The following is a 20,942-nucleotide window of genomic DNA, read 5'->3' on the forward strand; positions in this document are numbered from 1 at the left end:
CTGAAAAATCCCATTTTGTACACAGCACTCACCGGGCGACAACGAGCAGCTGGTGGAGGTCATCAGCAGTGATGCTCTGGGGATCGTTCTTGCGCATTTCCACAAAGTCATCTTCTACCGCCTGCGGCAAGAGGAAGGGGATTTTAAAACTACCTCTTAGGAGGAAAAGACATTTGCCTTTTTGTAAGGAAAGGAAGTCACACGTTGACGCCCCTTGACTGAATACTAGAAACCAAGATTTTATTATATCCAGCAAAACTATGCTTGAAAAATGAAGGCGAAATTAAGACATTACCAGAGAAGCAAAAACTGAAAAGGAGAATTTGTCACTAGTCAGCCTGCCATAAAGAAATACTAGAGTTCTTCAGTTGAGATGTAAAGGATGTTAGACGGTAACTTTCATCCACATCACGAAATAAAGAGCACTAATACAGGTGACTATAAGTGAATATAAAAGACAGCACCAATCCCTTTTTTATAACTTTTTTTTCTCATTTAAAAGACAACTGCATTAAGCAATCATTACAAATCTGGGTTGATGAGTATAAACTGTATAAAGGTGAGGTAATGCAACTATATAGGAACAAAGTTTTTGTATACTATTGTAATTAAATTGGCCTTAATCCTAACTAGATTGTTACATATTTAGATATTAATTGCAATCCACAGAGCAAACACTAAAAAAAAAACACCTGAAAGAATATTACAGAATAAACAAGGCAATTAAAATGGTACACTAGAAAACATCTGTTTCAAACGAAAGAAGGTAATCATGGAGAAACAGAACAAAAAGACATGGCATACAGAAAATAGCAATATTGTTTTATCAGTAATTAAAGTAAATGCAAATTGTTTCAACACAAGGAAATTCTTTATTTCAACCCAAACATACCTTGGTTATTTCATCAGATATGCTGTAATCTAGGAATCTCAAGAGAGTCAGATAAATCCGGAATTTATTCAGCACAGAAGGCAGCACCGCGGAGAGAAGGCTATTCATGTGCTCCTCCACGTTTGGGGGGATTAGCTGTGGCTGTAAGTGGATCTGGCAGTCTGCCTGGAAAGAGAAACAGTACACAGTATTTTTCAAGTTTCTAAATTAATCTAAAATTTCAGGAAGATGTATCATCTCTGTCAATACCGTGGGGGAATTAGAAATACCATTTATTACTTGGGAGGGATCAGCTTTTAATATTGATTACGGGAGCTCTAACTAGCAATAAAGAGAGAAATGTTAGCTGCTTTTCGGTCACTTAAAATGTTTCCTTAATCAAGTACTTCTTATTGAAGTACTTTTCTAGAAACCACATACAGCAAATCACACTTTCCTGCAGAAAAACTTAGCACTGGGCCATTTCATTCTTAATCACAGGCTTTGTTTATCATAAATCAAGGTAGACACTACTATACAGACAAAATAAACATCTTTTAAACAACTGGGAGTATGTCTCATCATCCTCAGAATTAAAGACTATCAGACTAGACAAAGCCACTGATGATTACTGGAGGACTGCACAATAAAGCATCCAAATAATTACCAAAGGATGAGGGATGTTTAAAATGAAACTATTATATAAATTAAGAATGGCAGAAAATGCTATTAATCAGACAACTTATGGACCAAACACCAAAACCAAACCCACTCCCATCAAGTCGATTCCGACTCATACCGACCCTATAGGACAGGGTAGAATTGCCCGATAGAGTTTCCGAGGAGTGCCTGGCAGATTCGAACTGCCAACCTCTTGGTTAGAGGCCGTAGCACTTACCCACTACGCCACCAGGGTTTCCAATTTACGGACAGCTTCTACATTGTATCTCTAGATACGGGAGTTTCTGCTGACCACAATTTGGCTTGTCTTACGACTGATTTGCTGATAACGTGGTTCTTGGTAGATACAAGATTTTTATCCCAAGGCAGAAACTAATTGATTCCCTTATCAATACACAAGGGCCACAATTTTCAAACAGAGGTAACTTATTAACACTCAACAGTACCAAGAAAGGAAACGAAAATGTAGGTATCTTTCCAACGTAACCCCCTCCATTTTAAAATGACTCATCCTACCGGGAGGAGAGATCTCCCCTCTGAAGTGATAAAAACATTGATATTGCAGGGGAATTCCATCTGGTGGTAACTAAAGTCATAATCCACCTTCTGCCAAGTTATCAGGTTGCTCAGAGCAGTCACGTTATGAACGCCTAGAAAAACGAGAATCATTTCTTAGTCATTTGATTTTAATCACCTAAACAAATTGGTTTTGCTGACAATGAATCTGAGACATGAGATTTGTACTGCTTTAATAAAGGCACTATCCAGTTGCCTCCAAATCACTAAGCTAAGCTAAGCTTTCATTGGGCAACAGGCTTCACAGAAAATATCAGTCAAGCTAGAAATTGTTGAGGCCAGGACCCCACAAAATCTACTATCTAGCACACAACCAGGCATAAAATAAATTCCCAATAAATATGATTACTTTCTAGGTGGTTCAGTTCACATGGCTTAAATACTATGACAGGGCTATTTTTATATTCATTCACATCTGTCTTAAAGGTACCCAGTGTACGTTATTTTCACCTACTGAGCTTATTATGATCAGCAAAGTATCTTCTCAGTTCTTCCCACTGAAGCACAGGTAAAGCAGTTTTTCTCAGGATTGCATAACATGTTCTACATTTGAGGTTAATTTAAACCATCTGATCTACCTAATATTTTCTTTATAAATTCTCTGAAAAATTTTTAAAACTTTACAATGGGAGGTACAAAATGTTTTATTAGACCTTTTCTCCACTTCTCTTTTGAGATAATAGATGACTAAAGACAACATCTCCTTCAAAAGGCTACCTGCTGCTTCCTTATTCCATTCTTACACTATTTTCTTAATATTATTAAAAAACATGCTCGGTATACACAATTTAGTTTACAATATACACTTTAATCAAAGCCATATGCCAAGCCTTAAATATCAGTGGGATGTGAATTTATCTTTGTCCACAGACATCCTTTTAAAGTCATTATTGGCTCTGGCTTTAACAGGAGGTTGGCAATGGAAGGGAAACCTCTGTGCACGTACCTGGTGTGTCCAGCTGCCCTTGCTCCAGAAGAGTCTCGTCAATTACAAGAGAAGTATTGCTGGGCAGCTGCAGGAGCCCGCTGACCAAGCGGTTGGCCGTATAGTCTTTGTGGGGAATGAATTTCAAATGATTCATGTTCTCTATGGTCATCTGTAGCCGAAAAGACTGCAAAGAGAAAATCATAATGAGCGAGAAACTAACTTTCCCTGTTTCAAGACAATTTATATTTGTGATTAAACACTGTGCTTTATATGGAAAGACCGATTTTATAAGTTTCCAAGAGAGCAGAGTCTCATGGTTTATTGGACTCTTAGGAGCAAAAGCAGTATCTATATCCCAAACAAGAATTTCACTGACTCTATGAGTTGCTTTATTCTCAAATGGCTTGTTCAAATATTCTTGAAGAGTAATTTTTATTTTTCCAAATTTCACAGACTGGCACTAATAGACAGTGTAATTTTCAGTGAGTCAACTACAACTGTGTTGCCAGACTTACAGAAATGTGTGCTGAGGCGATAGAAGAAAAGTCAGAGAAAAAGGGGAGGGTACATTGTAAATCATGTAGCCCTGCAGGCTACGTTTCCCCTTAAATGTTATCTATGAAAATCTCAAAAGTTAAATATTTGGATAAAATAAAAGACAAAATAAATGGATTTTTAAAACATGCTTAGGTTTATAATATCTCTATGTATTTGTACATAGATCTTACTGCAGGAACAAGATGCTGGATAATCCGATACAGATGCTCCGTGAACGTACTACTCCGTGGGCAGCCACTCAAGTTAAGGGTGAATTTTCCCAGTGGAAGAACGTCTCTTCTTGTGTATCTAAAAATAAAATAAGATACTCAAGTATTTCCCCCCAGAAGCAAATATCATTAAATACTATCATTACAAAATAAAGCCAGCAATACCCTGACCAGTTATTTGTCAGAATGACGGCAATAAGAAGAAGAGCCAACACTCAGACAAAAATGCCGGCGATGTGCCGGGGACTGTTCTGAGTTCTTAAATGCTTCCTTACTTAATCCCCAAGCACCCTGAGGAAGGTGCTCTTATCTCTATTTTACAGATGAGAATTCTAAGGCACAGAAATTTTAAGCAATGTGCCCAAGTTCACGTAACCAGGAAGTGGTAGAGCTAGGATCCAAACCAGGTACTCTGGTTCCAAAGACTGTAGTCACAACCATGACGTGCTACTGTCTCAGGTTCCATCCTAGGGAGAATATGATTCATAGTACAAAGATGTTTACCACAGTGTTATTAATAAAGAAAAACTAGGAAAATCTAACATCTGTGTTTAGAGTATAACCGAGATCTATGTAGGTGTATATACATATAAATATACATATTAATAAAGAAAAACTAGGAAAATCTAACATCTGTGTTTAGAGTATAACCGAGATACATGTAGGTGTATATACATATAAACAAAAAAGGTGACATGAACATGTTATCAGCGTGGAAGCTGAGATGATGTCTAAGTGGTGAGACTACACGTGATTTCTATCATCTTTGTTATATGCTCTTGGAACTTATCAAAGAAGCACATGTTACTTTTGAACACACAGATATACATTGGAGTCACAGGGTGTGGTGCTAAAAAGCCAGCGTTCAAGTTCAGTGTGCACACGATGTGCCTCCGCTGTTGTGAGAAGAGCCTTCGGACGTATAAATAGAATGCAGACAGGATAAAGTAGCTTATTTTATTCATCACCCAGGTCCCTATCTGATTTGGGCTCTAAATTTTTTTAAGGGGGCATAATCAAAATGCAGAGAAAAGATGAAAAAAAGAATCTGCACGTCATCAGGTATAATGCTTGTTAACACTGAACAAAAGAAAACCATCTGATGATGAAGCCTGATAAACTGACACAGAAATGACTTCAGAAACCTTCCTTTTCTTCTCAAAGTTCTATGAAGCACCAAACCTCCGTAATTCCCATCAGGAATAAAGCACTTACACTGTAGAGATAAGATGTAATATAAGGTATTCGGCAGCCAAACTATCTCCCAAGAGTGCATGAGTGAGGAACCCAAGCAGCTCTGCTCTGACTGGAGACAATTCGGACATGAAGCCTGAGACAACTGGAGAAGGAAGAGAGCCAGAGTCAGAACGCACACACCAGTTCAACTCACATGTCTTTAGTTAAAAGAATAACTATATGGAACATAACATTATAATTTAGCAGAAGACTCAAGGCAGACTTATGTATTTCTACTCAAATAACGCACGCCCTCTACATTTGCCTGTCAACTGCACCCTCCCCTCCCTGCAAGGTGTTTTCAGAAGTGCCACCATACTGTTTTTTTTTTTTTGTTGTTAAAAATTAGCATACTGCACTTAGAAAAATACCTGGGTGGGGGGGGCGTACAGCTGGCAAACAAACACATAAGGTGTGCATTATTTGTGTAAACTACGGTAAAATATTAGTCGATGATGCCAATCTTAAACATAAGACAGTTTTCATACTTTCATTTTACTACATTTCAATGAAGAGAAACACTCTAAGAGAAAAAGTGGCGCAAAGAAACGGAGATACTGGAGAAACTGAGTCTGATGACTAAGGATCTGCCTTTCAATTCCAGTAGGAGCGCACGTCACAGAAAGCTCTGTCCACACACTGAGGACAACACTGTGTGGCCCACTGGGCTTTGACACTTACAGGGTTTGCTCTCCTCTTTGTTGAGGCAAGCAGGCAACAACGGATTGATGTGCTGCAACTTCTGGGCTAAAATCACATGAATCCTTGGCACTAAGGAGGCAGGAGGGCTGTGGACTCTCTGCTCTTCTGCGGAGTCTGTGCATTCCATTGGGTCCAGGAGTGAGGAGGCATCCCTGTGGAGGGACGGCAAAGCTTCATTTTATGCATACATCAGCTGTACAGATGCAAAAACAATACGCATCTCTCAAAATAAAATTAGAATCTAAGCCAAGGACATTTCCACCCTCCTTAACTGAAAATGACACCTCATTCTAAAATATTACATCACAGATTTCAGCCTACTCAGGTCGTGTTATGATATACTAATTCCTGTATCCCATTCTTTAAGAACAATGAGATTTTTTACTCAGTGTGTTATCCTTGCAAGAAATGGGGTATCGTATGTCACTCATCAGGTTACTTCAAAACAAACATTCTTTCTTGAGCTATCAGCTGGGACATCAAATACTTCAAAGCACATCTCAAAACCTGCAGTTTTTTACTCAAAAGCCATCTGCTATTATTCAGTGTGCAGAGGATCCGTTCACCTTGCTTAACTGTTTTTCCTAAATTTTATTCTTATATGATACCTCCCCTTGAGTAGTGAGTGAACAAGCAATGAAAATGTGAAATTTTCAGATTTGCTAAATTAGCAGGTGACAGACTTATTGTGAGATGACTGAAACAAATAATTAAGACATTTTTAATCTTCAGACTTTACGGACTGACTCCATAGAGTAACAAATCGATACTACTCTCTTTGTTTGAGAATGAGGACGACGACAACCTTTTACATAGCACTTACCATGTGTCGGACAATGTTCTATGCTTTGCACACACGAATCATTCAACCCTTACAACTATCCTCATTTCTTCACAATGGGGAAACCAAACCACAGTAAGGTTAAACCCAAGGTCACATAAGTGGCCAAACTGGGATTCCAACCCAGGCTACTGGCTCAGAGTCTATGCTCTTAACCTCAACCCTAAGCTGCTTCTCTAATGAAGTAACTAAAACAGACTCACCTTTCATCATTATTCAGTATACTTAGCACAGGATCCACAGACAGTATGCCATATAACTCAAGAACATCATTTACTTTGAAACAATCCCAATCCTCATAGACCTGACAAGAGACCACGTGAAATCAAGTGGTTAGGACTAAATGACACAAAATTAAGATAGCAATCTTGAGGCTAAAGTAATATCTTAGAATTTTAAATCAGGAAATGGACCTTACACACATCTAAAGCAACTCTTTCATAAGTTGAGACCAAGAGAGATACAGTATTTGACCAAAGTCATTCTGCTAGTGAGCGACAAAAACGAAAACAGAGGACTCCTGATTCCCGGGCCAATGTCTGTCTTCAATACACAACACTACCTTAAAGAAAAGGCTTTTCCCAAGAATGACATTCAGCGAGAACTAGAAGCAGGCATTATCTCAAAACCTATTAAGTGTGGCCAAAGGAGGAAAAAACCAGGACCGCGAACTCTGGGCTTATCCACAGGCTATGTAACATTAGGAGAATTAACACCGTCTTAGAATGAGAGTTTTCACAATTAAAAAACAAACTGTCAAAGTTGTCTGTCATCATAGACTTTTGTAACAACTGATAGAAGCATGCCAGCAGGAGAAAAGTGGTAATGCCAGCCCTGTGCCAGAGAACTGAAGTGACATTTAAGTCAAAACCGTAACACCTAAGAAGGGAAATTCTCAACTGTCAATTCTAAAACTCAGTATCACTTGTTCACCTATCAGGATAAAAATAAACAAACACAGAATAAGCAAGATAGGAGAACAAACTGTGAATAGGCTTTTTCTTTTATTTTATATATAAGTGAGAAATGGGTTTTAAGAGAAAGAAGAATGGTAAAAATGAGGTAGATATTAAACCAAAAAAACCCAGACCCGTTGCCATCGAGTTCATTCCAACTCATAAATGATATGGGAAGGGAGTACATAGAAATTAAAAAGTTGTTTCAGCTCCAGCCCCACTTAGGTTCTTTAGGAACATTGGGGTAGACAGAATAACGCACCCTCCCCTACTCCCACCAAGATCTCCAGGTCTTAATCCTGGAAATCTGTGAATGCTGCTTTACGCGGCAAAAGAGTCTCTGTATGTGATCAAGTTACGGACACTGAGATGGGAAGATTATTCTGGATTATCTGGGTGGGCCTGCTCTAATCACACAGTCCTTAAAATTGGAGCATTTTTTTCTGGCTGTGGTCAGAAGGAGATGTGACTATAAAAAATGGTCAGAGAGATGCCATGTTGGTGGCTTTGAGATGGAGGATGGGGAGCCCAACAATGCAGGTGGCCTCTACATGTCGGAAAATCAAGGAAATAGATTCTCTCCTGCCAGTCCTGCCGACACTTTGATTTTACCACAATGAGACCCGTGTCTGACTTCTAACCTTACAGAACTGTAAGACGATAAATGTGTGTTGTTTTAAGCCAATAAATTTGTAGCAATGTTACAGCAGCTGTCGTAGGAAACTAATGCCAATGCTAAGAGTTCTCCTTTTTATTTTCTGATACACACAACACACCTATGTCAATGTGTAAGTCTGTGAAAGGTTTATTACCTTCACAAGGCACGCAGGGCCTTTCTCTCCCGGCAGGGGGAAATTCAGATCAAAAGGAGAGGACAGGTTCAGGAAGCTGAGCTGCTGTCCAGTAGAAGCTTCGGTTTCTAAACGTTTGGGCTCTCCACACCACTGAAGACTGCCGACGCTCCCTAAAATCAGAGGGTATCGCCGTGCTTAGTCACTGCCAAGGACTCCTGGACAAACCAACCTCCTAAAGGGTCTGTCAAGGTTGGTGCTAAGTGATGCTTCTGCACTTACAGGGCTCAAGTTGTTACAGTCTTTAAGGAAATAACAAATACCAACAAAGCCCTCTTCTGACTCCTAAGAAAATAAATATGAAGATCTCCAAATTTTAATGATTTTTTCCCTATTATAAATGGCAACATATTCCCTCAAATTCTGTGTTAATTACTTTTAAAAGTTAATATTCAATAGGTGACACTGACATCTTTGACCTAAGGAATAACACGCTCTGCGGTCAACAAAACCACTTTGACAGGACCTACTTTTTCCTACTGCTTAGCAGAGTAAAACTACATAGCAACACATGCATTTAACAAGTATTTATTAATACCCACCATGTACCGGGAATCAGATTAGTTGTTAGAGATACGTAGATGATGAACAGAGAGCCCCTAAACCTGAAGCAGTTACAGTTGAGGGCTGATAACTCATCAGAATCGAAATACAGCCTGTCATACCATGGAATTCCACTTGGCAATAAAAAGGAACAAACTATTGGTACATGCAACAGCTTGGATGAATCTCAAGGGAATTATGCTAACTGAAAAAGGCTAATCCCCAGAATTACATCCTGTAAGATTCCATTTATGTAACAGTCTTGAAATGACAAAATTATAGAGATGGAAACACATCAGTGGTTTCGGGGAGGACGGGTATAAAAGAGCAACATGATGGATCCCTGTGGTGATGAGAACTCCGGTGGCACAGTGGGCTACAAGAGCTTGGCTGTGAACCCAAAGGTCGGCAGTTCAAATCCATCAGCCGCTCCTTGGAAATGCTATGCGGCAGTTCTGCTCTGTCCTATACGGTGGCTATGAGTTGGAATCGACTTGACAGCAATGGGTTTTGCAGTGATAAACTCTTCTGTATCCTGACTGTGGTGGTGGTCACACCAATTTACACGTGATGGAGGTGCACAGTAAATACACACACACACGAGTGCATGTAAAAATGTGAAACCTGGGTCAGTCAGTGAATTGCATTGATGTTTATCTCCTGCTTATGGTACTAAACTCTAATTATGCAAGATGTCACCTTTATGAGAAGCAGGTGGAAGGTATATGGGGTCACTCTGTATTATTCTTAAAATTGCACGTGAATCTACACTTACCTCAAAATTAAGAGTTTAATAAACATTTGCAAGTGGGGAGAGAAAAAGAATATGATTACATTTGTATATATTCATGTAAAACATCCCAATTTTAAAAACATCAAAATATGCCTTAGCCTTAAAGACATACAATAATGCGAGTTTATACGGTAAGAGGGACCAGTGCCTGGAGAAGGACACCATGCTTAGCCAAGTAGAGGGTCAGTGAAAAAGAGGAAGACCCTCAACAAGGTGGGTGGACACACTGGCTGCAACAACGGGCTCAAACAGCAACGACTGTGAGGATGGCGCAGGACTGGACAGTGTTTTATTCTGTTGTGCGTCGGGTCGCTGTGAGTCAGAACCAATTTGACGACACCCAGCAACAGCCAGTATGCAGTCATATTACTTAAGATTGGGATAAAAATAAGTAAGAGGGTAAAGGGACCTTTTTCAGACAACCCCCTGAGAATGTAAAAACTTACAGCAGAGCAGCCACTTCTCACTAAGTGATGAGTAATGGCTCAGTTGCCAAGTAGAGCCTGACCAAACGCTACTGCAAAAACTCTCAAACTTTCTGTAATGCTGATAAGCTTGAAAGCAAGGTTTCGCATCACTGCTGGCTCTTACGTCTAGAGCTATATTTATAAAACGATTAACTGTGGAACCAAATCTACTGCAAGAGAGCATGAGCCTACAGGAAGCCTGCTGGCACACACTACCTGCTTCTCTGGCGCCTGCATGCTGCTCTTTCTGTTTATTGGGCTGCAGGTCCATGTCTTCGTCATCTTCGTAGCTCCTCTTGTGACGACTGGGAGTGTAGGATGTGGAGGGACTGACCCGAGTTTGGCTTGCATTAACATAGGCGTGAAATGAAAGGTTAAGAAAAGACTACATGAACTGAAGAACATCCTAAATCATGCAACTGCTAAGACTACTAAAAGATTACTCAGTGTGGCAATCTGGTTAGAATGAAATGTGTTTTTCACAAGAGGCTGGACTTCTGGGGTCGGTCAGGATAAGAACTGGTACCAGCCTTGTACCCCCATTCTGCTACAAAAAAGAGCAAAGCTGAACCAAACATACGAAGCACAGGACACAGGGAACATCAGCTGGGCTCCTTGCATGAGGAGAAACACTCCAGGCAGACTCCACACTCTCCACAGCTCTTGGGGTATTTCTGAAACTGCAGCGAAGAGAAGGAGGGGCCCTGTCCTCGCAGGGTGGAGCACACAAAGCACATAGTTCAGGGCTATTAAAGGAACTGGAATTTGCAAACAGTACTGAAGAGGAAGGAAATGTGAACAGAAGGAAATCCAGAAATCTGTGCAGGGTCTTAGGTTTGGGTCTTTGGCTGGAACAGCTGAGAACTAAATGGAGACTCTGGAGGCCATACAGCACTAGGACTGGATTTGCTCATCTACACCCCATGCATGTAGATGAGACCCAGAAGTAGCACACCTGACGAGTGAGGACCACACTCTATGCAGTAAGGGCTACTCTATTCCCACCTTAACAGAACCCCAAACCAAGCCTTGACAAGATTAAAGTGATCCACCCGCTGGTAAATTATCTGCCTGCCAGAACAAAATGCAAGTCTTGAAGACAAAAATCTAAACTCTCCACCATGTAGTACCAGCCCGGTAGCACACAATAAAATGTACTAGATGGGGTGGGGGGATCTCCCTGGGGTGGGAGAAATGTTCTTTACCTTGACTGTGCGCATATGCATTTATGCAGATCAATGAACTTCGCCTTTATAACCTGTACATTTCAGCATACGTGAACTATGCTTAAAAAACTACTAACCAAAAAGACTAAGTAAAAAATAAAGGGAAGACAGATGTCTCACACAAACTCTTCTCAAAGGAAGCAACATGTTTTCCCTCAAGAGAATTAGAATAAATTCTAATTTGAGACTTTTTTTTTAAACTTAATTATCTCAGTAGTCAGTAGATTAAAGGTACTTTTTCAAGTACCTTTAAAAGTACCTTTAATCTAACCAAGGACACAAGGTAATTACGAGCCCAAGAGACAGAAAGGGCCACATGAACCAGAGACTACATTATCCTGAGACCAGAAGAACTAGATGGTGCCCGGCTACAACTGATGACTGCCCTGACACGGAACACAAGAGACCCCTGAGGGAGCAGGAGAGCAGTGGGATGCAGACCCCAAATTCTCATAAAAAGACCAGACTTAATGGTCTGACTGAGACTAGAAGGACCCTGGTGGTCATGGCCCCCAGACCTTCTGCTGCCCCAGGATAGGAACCATTCCCGAAGCCAACTCTTCAGCCATGGATTGGACTGGACAATGGGTTGGAGAGGGATGCTGGTGAGGAGTGAGCTTCTTGGATCAGGTGGACACTTGAGACTATGTTGGCATCTCCTGCCCGGAGGGTAGATGAGAGGGTAGAGGGGGTTAGAAGATGGCGAAATGGACACGAAAAGAGAGAGTGGAAGGAGAGAGCGGGCTGTCTCATTAGGGGGAGAGTAACTGGGAATATGTAGCAAGGTGTATATAATGTTTTTATGTGACAGATTTGTAACCTTTCACTTAAAGCACAATAAAAATTATATAAAAAAAAAAGTACCTTTAATCTACCTCAATCTTTTTAACTGTACTTCACTCTAGGGATGTGACATAATTCTCAGTGATGGAGACTTAGGTTGTTTCCAGGTTTTCCTATTTAGGACAAATAAGACATTAAAATAAAGCCAAGTTTTCTAAACGAAGACTACATTTTTCTTTCCCCGCTAACTTCACTGGGGTAAAAAGACAACATTCTCAGAAACTCGAAATCTGAACTGTGGTCTTTTCAATTAAAAAAAAAAAAAATCAGGAATCATTTAACACATTAAAAGGTTCAGATAAAGGATATTTCTTTTACCCACGTAGATTCCCCAGGCACTGGAACACAATAGAAAGTCTGTCTTTCCAAAGTGGTAGTTTGTGGAGAGTTTAAATCAACTTCGTGTTGAGGCTGTGATGTATACAGAAAGTATTTTTTAAAAATTATTAGTAAAAACAATTAAAAGAAAAAAAACGTAGCAACTACATTTTCACATTATTTATAAAACCACAGTAAACATTTCACATTGAGTTAAATTAATAAGAACTGCCAATTTTTTAAAAAATAAAACATATCATTTCAAATGCAATAAATCAAAACAGTACCCTCCTTCCAATCCATAATAAGTAGCACCCTATGTTACGAACTTAAATCCTTTTTAATAAACAGCATACTCTATTTAATTTTTTCCAAAGAGAAAGCACCTGGCAATCCCAATGTCTGGCTCACAGAAAACTATCAGAATCAGCTTATAAAATAGAATTTAATGAAATACTCATAACTAGGTGGCTCTGAGATAAAACACAAAGTCAGATATTTGTCCTTAGAAAAGGCACATTCTCTATTTCAGGCATACTTAGAAAATCCCAAGAGCAGAAAGGACTCAAAAGACATCAAGTTCCAGGCTGAGATGTCCACAAGCTGGTTTTGTTTCCTTCTTTCTCTCCAAGCCCAAAGTCCCCTGTTCCTGGTAGGGGGGTTCTTGCTTATGGTTTTTAGCAACATACATAAACTCTCTCTTAGCCTTTGGTAGCGTCACAGATAGACAGCCTCCCCCTCCCATTTCCAGATGAGGAGATTACTGAGTTCTAGTGAGACTGCATTATCGGGTACCTGGAACAACTATGCATTAATATATTAGCCTCACATGAGTCAGGGCTCCTTAAACAAAGGATGCACTAAGCATTTATAAGGCTGATCCATTGAACTTGGCACGGCATTTACTCTAAAGACTCAATTCTTTGGAAAAAATGATTTAGGGAGACCTGAAAGTCATCACATTTAAGATACAACAAATCTTTTCTTTCACATGAGCCCAATACTCCAAATAATTGCCAGTAGTTGCATTTTTCTTTAACATAATCTCTGAGGCAACCTTCTGAAGGGCTGTTCTTCTGTCCGGGCCTGCCCACTGACCTACAATACTTCATGCAATCAGGTACAACTTCTGGGAATTGATAAACTGGTCCTGGGGTTTATAAATCGGTCTCTTCATTCAGGTTTGAGTAAGCAAGAGTCACTGTCCCAGAACGTAAAATGCCCCAGATAACCTGATAAAGCTAAGATTCCGGATCTGCAAAGCAGAGAATTAGGCGCAGATGGAGATGATTCCATCCAGGAGTCTTTGCGCGGAGGCCCTGTCTGAGCACCTGGGCAGCCCCGACCTGTGATACTGTTTTTCCTTCCAACTGTTGACAATCATGGTTTGTGATTCACCAGAACCACATGAAAAACATAAAATGAGCAAAATACAGCAGGCATTTTTAAACACATTCATTTTAACATGCTGATAATCCTTTTTGCTATAAACATAGAAATAGATTTAAACTTTTCCCAGCTATAGCTCCCAGCAGGTTGAACAGGTATCAGATTGAAATTAAAATCGCCATGTTGTTCTCTATTACCAGAAAAGCGATGGGAAAAACAAAACAAAACAAAAAACCCAGATGTACTGTGGTTCCTCTCTGACTGTTTTTCTAGTAAGTTTCTACCACAAGACCACCCCTTTCACAGCTATAATTACATCCAGTGTTCTGCCTTCTTCCCTCTCCCATTACTGATAGTAAGAGTTTCTATTACTTCCCTTCATTAAAGAAAGTTCATTAAAAATACTGTTTTTCTCCCAGGAAAAGAGGGCAGGATTTAATTAAATTCAATTAGGCAAGTGCTAAGCCCTAAGTTAATCTTCTGCTTTTGTTTTTAAAAGAATGCATCATAACCTGCAATTTTTTAAACAAAGTATATAGATATTGGAGCCCTGGTGGTGCAGTGGTTAAGAGCTTGGTTGCTAACCAAAAGGTCGGCAGTTCGAATCTACTAGCCACTCCTGGAAATCTTATGGGTTTCTATTCCTTGGAAACTCTATGGGTTTCTACTCTTATCCTGTAGAGTCACTGAGCAGAAACCAACTCAAGAGCAACAGGTTTGTTTTTTGTTTGTTTGTTTATATAGGTACAGGGAAAAGAAAAGAATTAATCTTTTACTTACAATATTCTATCGTCGAAGATATTAGAAGAGAAAAAAATCACATCAGAAAAGCTCTTAAATAAAAGGTAAATAAAACACTTCACATGATTTCTTAAAACTTGTTTACATACAAGACAAATAAATTTAAGATCAACCAAAAGGAAGTAATAAATTCTCTGCGTGGGAGAAACTATTAAAAATGTTTTATACAGCTTTAAGGATACATACCCCACACTCTGCTACATCTCTGTATTTTCCAAAATGAAGAACCTATGGCCCAAAACACAGGATAGCAGTATTACATCAGTATATGAGAATCAAAACACAAGGACAAAATTAATACAACAAATTAAAAGCAGAACGTTTCATTAAATAAAGCAATACATACACGTGCTTTCGTATTTCGGTTAACCGTCTCATAAACTCCCATATAAAACTCAGGGTCAAACATATCCTGAATCATGCAACGAAATTTCACAAAACTGTTGGGTTTCAAATAATGAAGGGGAACTTCATTCAGCGATGGTACCTTAAAGGAAAACAAACAAGTCCTCAAAATACCCTGTCTGGAAAACATTAAGCATATACATATAGACTGTGTAAGGAGTCAAACTGCCATTAAAAAAAAAAGAAGCCCCCTCAGGGAGCTACAATAATCTCAATGGCCCACATAACATAATCAGTGGTCAAAAGTATTTCCAAGTTCTTACAGGTTTGTAGAAGGAACATTTGACTGTACTGTAAAAGCACGCTTTCCTTCAGAACACTGTTCACGCAGCAGGAAGGCCTTTGCAACGTTGAGCTCTTCCCTTAAAACAAATTGATGCTAATTCTTGTAAATGAAGGTAATCAAACAGAGGTGACAGAAGCTCACACAACGGATTTTTTCCTCGGGAAGTAACACTGTCAGTTACTGCCACCTAGAGGCACCAATACAGAAACATTCCGTTGTTTCAACTTGCAAACTAGACCAAAACCTTTTCATACGTACATTAACGTATGTATTTTAAAATTACACGTGGGTTACTAGTCTACCAAGAGAGGCTGGAAGTCTGCACAATCCTCTCCCCCCAAAATAGCAACACGCTTACCCATTTAGGAGCATTATTTTCCTTCAGCTTTTCCTTAAAATATTCAATTACTTTCTTCTCCCAGTCAGGATTAACTCCATTTTGGGCTGAAAGAGAAACGTACTTTTCAAAACTAAAGATACAATATATAATAACAGGCTACATTTAGGTGAGTCACACAGTAGTTTAGCTAGTTAAAACTGAAGCTTGCTAACGGTAAAGGCATTTCAGCGTGTCTGACGCACAGCACAGGACGAGAAGTTGTCCTAGTTAAAAAAAAAAACCCATCGCCGTCCAGTTGATTCGGACTCATAGCGACCCAACAGGACAGAGTAGAGCTGCCCCCACAGAGTTTACAAGGAGTGCCTGGCGGATTCAAACCACAAACCTTTTGGTTAGCAGCCATAGCTCTTAACCACTAAGCTACCAGGGTTTCCGCTGCCCTATTACTGGTTGCCATTGGGTTGATTCTAACTCATAGTGACCCTAGAAGACAGAGGAGAACTGCCCATAGAGTTTCCAAGGAGCACCTGGTGGATTCGAACTGCCAACCTTTTGGTTAGCAGCCGTAGCACTTAACCACTATGTCACCAGGGTTCCGCTGCCCTATTAGGGGCTGGGTATCACAAATCAAGAGGAGACTGGCCTCCTGCAGGCTGTCAAGAAGCTAAGAACGTAGAGAACACCCAGGGAATGAGATCTGAGGCAACTCAGAAAGAGGAGCATACAGAACACCGGTTGTAAATGCTCTGCTCTTTCAAAACATCGTTATATATATATATATATATATAGACACACACACAACCCATACCCATTGCCATCAAGTCCATTCCAACTCATAGAGACCCTATAGGACAGAGTAGAACTGCCCTGCAGGGTTTCCAAGGAGTGCCTGGTGGATTTGAACTGCCAGCCTTTTGGTTAGCAGCCACAGCTCTTAATCACTATGCCACCAGAGTTTCCATACATATATATATATATATACATAATTTTTTTTTTTTTTTAATTTTTACGACTACCCTGCAATGCAGAGCAGGGGGTATTCTTTTTTTGGAATAATTTCAACTTCCAGAAAAGCTGCATGAATAGTACAAAGCATACCAGTACCCTTGCCTGGATTCACCCATCATTCCATTTTCCTCATGTGCTTTATCATCTGCTCTCTCCCATTTATATACTTCTGACCCGTCTCAGATTAAGTGACACACTTGTGTGTTTCTGAAGAATAAGGAGATTATTTTACATAACACAGTACTGTCATCAACCTCAGGAAATTCAGAATTTACACAACACTTTTTATCTAATCTACTGTCTATACTCCAATCTGTCATTTGATCCAATACTTTTAGGACTTCAGTTCAGAACCCAGTCTACAATCAAGGACTGCATCTAGCTGTCAGGTGTCTTCAATCTCCTTTAATATGAAACAGTTCCTCAATCTTTATCTTTTATGACACTGATATTTAAAAAGAATACAGGCCCTTTAAGGAAAACAGAACGCTCCTTTCTTTTGAGTTTGTCTGAGGCTTCCTTATCTTTAAATCCAGGTTATGCACTGCCAGTCAGACTACTGCATAAACGATGGGCCCTTCTCAGGGTATCCAGAGAGACATCACTGGCAACGTTACTGTTGACCACCCAGTCAACCCTTTACAACCAACAAGCAATCTGCGGTGAGATGCTTTAAGACCAATAATTTTCATGAAACTTGCTTCACTAGATATAGTAACCATTGATGATTCTTGCCTGTACCATTTTTCTCTATGATTATAAAATGATGAAACAGTTGTTTTTATTATCATCTTAAAGAAAACCAAGGTTTTGAAAAAATGATGGGAATTGGCCAAGACCAGAGAGAACATTCTCCACAGAATTAGGAACACTTATTTATGCGAAATGGTTAACACACGTGGCTGCTGACCCACAGGTTGGAGGTTCAAGTCCTCCCAGAGGCACCTTGGAAGAAAGGCCTAGTGATCTACTTCGAAAAAGTCAGCCACTGAAAACCCTATGTGCCACAGTTCTGCTCTGACACACCTGAGGTGGCCATGAGTTGGAATCAACTCAACGGCAACTGTTTTTTCTTTGTGGTTCTAATCAAATGGATGTTTTAAAGGAAAGACTTACAAGCAGCCATGACTGCTACATCAACACTACTTCTCTGACTGCGTGTGTGTAATAAACATGAACATGTCACATACACATGATGAAGCTACATCAAAGAGTGATTGGGAAGAGGTAACTCACATATACATACACGAATGCAGCTTTCTTAATTAAAGGCCAGCTGACAGATATCTGGTACTGCTGGACAATTAACGGACTGCAATAATGATCCTCAACTACCACCCCCACCCCCCCACCAGAAGAATCAAGAGTACAGGAACTTTTTCACAACCCGTTAAACCTACGATAGGCCCAGCACTGCCTGGTCTTACGAGGTTACATGGTCCCTGCCTGAGGGAACTGAGAAGCTAAAATAAGCTATGGACAGAATCACAGCTCAGGGCATAAGATTCTAAGTGCTTGGAAAGAGTTAAATTCATTAAACAAAAGAAAAGAAATTAACTTGGATCAAAGAATCACAGAGGGCTTCTGAAAGAGGTAGCAGCTGAGTGAGCCTTGAATCAGGCAGAACTGAAACATGGAGCTTTAAGAGGGCAGCATACACTAGCTGGAGGGCACTCTGGGCCAAGGGACAATAATGGCAAACCAGGGCAAGAGTGGGCACCACCAGAAACGCAGGTACATAGAGCTCTGAGTGCCTGGAAGAGAACACAGCCAATGAATAAAAGGTAGACAAGGCCACACATACCACAGGGAGGTTTCAGAGCTAGGCTATGGAGCTGCTCTCTATTCACAATTCACCTTTGCATTTTCAGGGTCTAGCAAGGACCTGGGATGTCAGGTGGGTCTTGGCTGAAAGCACAGAGTACCAGAAAAATGTTTACCTGTATTTTATTGACTATTCAAAGGCTGTGTAGGTCATAACAAATTACGGATAACACTGAGAAGAATGGGAATTCCAGCACTTCATTGTGCTCATGAGGAACCTGTACATAGACCAAGAGGCAGTCAGTCATTTGAAGAGAACAAGGAGATATTAAACCAAAAAACCCACTGCCGTCGAGTCGATTCTGACTCATAGCGACCCTATAGGACAGAGTAGAACTGCCCTATAGTTTCCAAGGAGCACCTGGAGGATTTGAACTGCCGACCTTTTCGTTAGCAGCCGTAGTACTTAGCAGCCGCAGTACTTAACCACTATGCCACTAGGGTTTCCCAAGGAGATACTGCATGGCTTAAAATCAGGAAAGGTGTGTGTCAGGGTTGTATCCTTTCACCACACTTATTCAATCTGTATGCTGAGGAAATAATCTGAGAAGATGGACTATACGAAGAAGAATGCGGCATCAGGATTGGAGGAAGACTCATTAACAACCTGCGATATGCAGATGACACAACCCTGCTTGCTGAAAGCGAAGAGGACTTGGAGCACTTACTGATAAAGATCAAAGACCACAGCCTTCGGCATAGATTGCAGCTCAACATAAAGAAAACAAAAATCCTCACAACTGGACCAATAAGCAACATCATGATAATTGGAGAAAAGACTGAAGTTATCAGGGATTTCACTTTACTTGGATCCACGATCAGCACCCAAGGAAGCTGCAGTCAAGAAATCAAATGACGTATTGTGCAAATCTGCTGCAAAAGACCTTTTTAAAGTGTTAAAAAGCAAAGCTGTTAACCTGAGGACGAAGGTGAGTCTGACTCAAGCCATGGTATTCACAATTGCCTTACATGCATGTGAAAGCTGGACAATGAATCAGGAAGACCAAAAGAAGAACTGATGCCTTTGAATTATGGTGTTGGCGAAGAACTTTAAATATACCACAGACTGCCAGGAGAACAAACAAATCTGTCTTGAAGAAGTACAGCCACAATGATCCTTAGAAGCAAGGACGGCGAAACTTCGTCTCACATACTTTGGACATGTTATCAGGAGGGACCAGTCCCTGGAGAAGGATACCATGTTTGGCAAAGTACAGCGTCGGTGAAAAAGAGGAAGACCCTCAAGGAGATGGATTGACACAATGGGCTCAAACACAGCAACAATTATAAAGATGGTACAGGACCAGGCAGTGTTTCACTCTATTGTACACAGGATCACTATGAGTTGGAACCGACGTGATGGCACCTAACAATGACAAAAAAAAAAAAAAAACTGGATGGAGGAGTCCCTGGGTGGTGCAAACAGTTAAGTGCTTGACTACTAGCCAAAAGATTGGTGATTTTAACCCACCCAGAAGTACCTTGGAAGACAGGCCTGGAGATCTGTTTCTGAAAGGTTGCAGCCTTGAAAACCCTATGGAGTTCTACTCTGCGCAGATGTGGTCACCATGTGTTAGAATTGACTCAACAGAAACTAACAACATCTTCTTGAAAAAGAATGAAGTGTTAGATTGATTCCCTGATCTTCTCACCTCCCAACCAGGACGGAGAAGTTCAACCAGATTAAAAAAAAAAAAAAAAAGGCTGGTCAAATACCATTCCCCCTCAAATTGGACTGTTTGTCTTAGTATCATTGATTTGTATAAACTCTAGATAAAAGTCGTTTGTCAGATACAGGTACTGCAAACATTTTCTCCCAATCTGTAGCTAGCCTTTTGATCTTCTTAATGGTCTTTTGATGAGAAGATTTTTATTTTGGTGGAATCCAATTTATCAATTTTTTTTTCCTTTATGGTTACTGACCCCAAGGTCATGAAGATATTCTCCTGTGTTTTTAATAGTTGTAGTTTTCACATTTAGGTCTTTAATCCATACCGAATTAACATTCCTGTTTATAGTGTTACACTGGGGTCAAGGCTTATGTTTTTTCAAACAGTTATTGTTTCAGCACTATTTAATGAAAAGGACTTTCCCTTCTGCTACTGAGCTGCTTTGGCACTTTTATTAAAAAAAATCAATTGACTATGTTAGTCTATTTCTAGATTCTCTGTTATGTTATACTGGTCTATTGGTCTATTTTTATGTCAGTACCACAATGCCTTAACTACTGTAGCTTGATAGTAACTTGAAATCAGATAGTTTAAGTACTCCAACATTGTTCTACAACTTT

At 40.0% G+C, this 20,942-nt stretch overlaps 1 protein-coding gene across 2 annotated transcripts in view; it reads right to left on the minus strand.

The window, feature by feature from the left end:
• MCMBP (minichromosome maintenance complex binding protein) overlaps positions 1-20,942 on the minus strand; it is a 33,167-nt gene that overhangs the window by 2,608 nt on the left and 9,617 nt on the right. The window contains exons 1-15 of one of the 2 annotated variants that reach the window (XM_049854753.1): positions 15,839-15,924; positions 15,458-15,667; positions 15,136-15,276; positions 14,976-15,017; positions 12,591-12,692; positions 10,429-10,573; positions 8,371-8,522; positions 6,806-6,906; positions 5,741-5,913; positions 5,039-5,162; positions 3,785-3,902; positions 3,075-3,240; positions 2,069-2,202; positions 893-1,057; positions 33-121 (exon numbers count right to left, since the gene is read on the minus strand). In XM_049854753.1, coding sequence (XP_049710710.1) covers positions 33-121; positions 893-1,057; positions 2,069-2,202; positions 3,075-3,240; positions 3,785-3,902; positions 5,039-5,162; positions 5,741-5,913; positions 6,806-6,906; positions 8,371-8,522; positions 10,429-10,573; positions 12,591-12,692; positions 14,976-15,017; positions 15,136-15,210 — 1,586 coding nt within the window. In that variant the 5' untranslated portion in view covers positions 15,211-15,276; positions 15,458-15,667; positions 15,839-15,924. Of the gene's footprint in view, positions 1-32; positions 122-892; positions 1,058-2,068; positions 2,203-3,074; positions 3,241-3,784; positions 3,903-5,038; positions 5,163-5,740; positions 5,914-6,805; positions 6,907-8,370; positions 8,523-10,428; positions 10,574-12,590; positions 12,693-14,975; positions 15,018-15,135; positions 15,277-15,457; positions 15,668-15,838; positions 15,925-20,942 lie in introns of those variants that run through there. The other variant, XM_049854752.1, reaches the window with a different exon arrangement.

Source organism: Elephas maximus, chromosome 16 (assembly GCF_024166365.1).
Source record: "Elephas maximus indicus isolate mEleMax1 chromosome 16, mEleMax1 primary haplotype, whole genome shotgun sequence".
Taxonomy (NCBI): Eukaryota; Metazoa; Chordata; class Mammalia; order Proboscidea; family Elephantidae; genus Elephas; species Elephas maximus.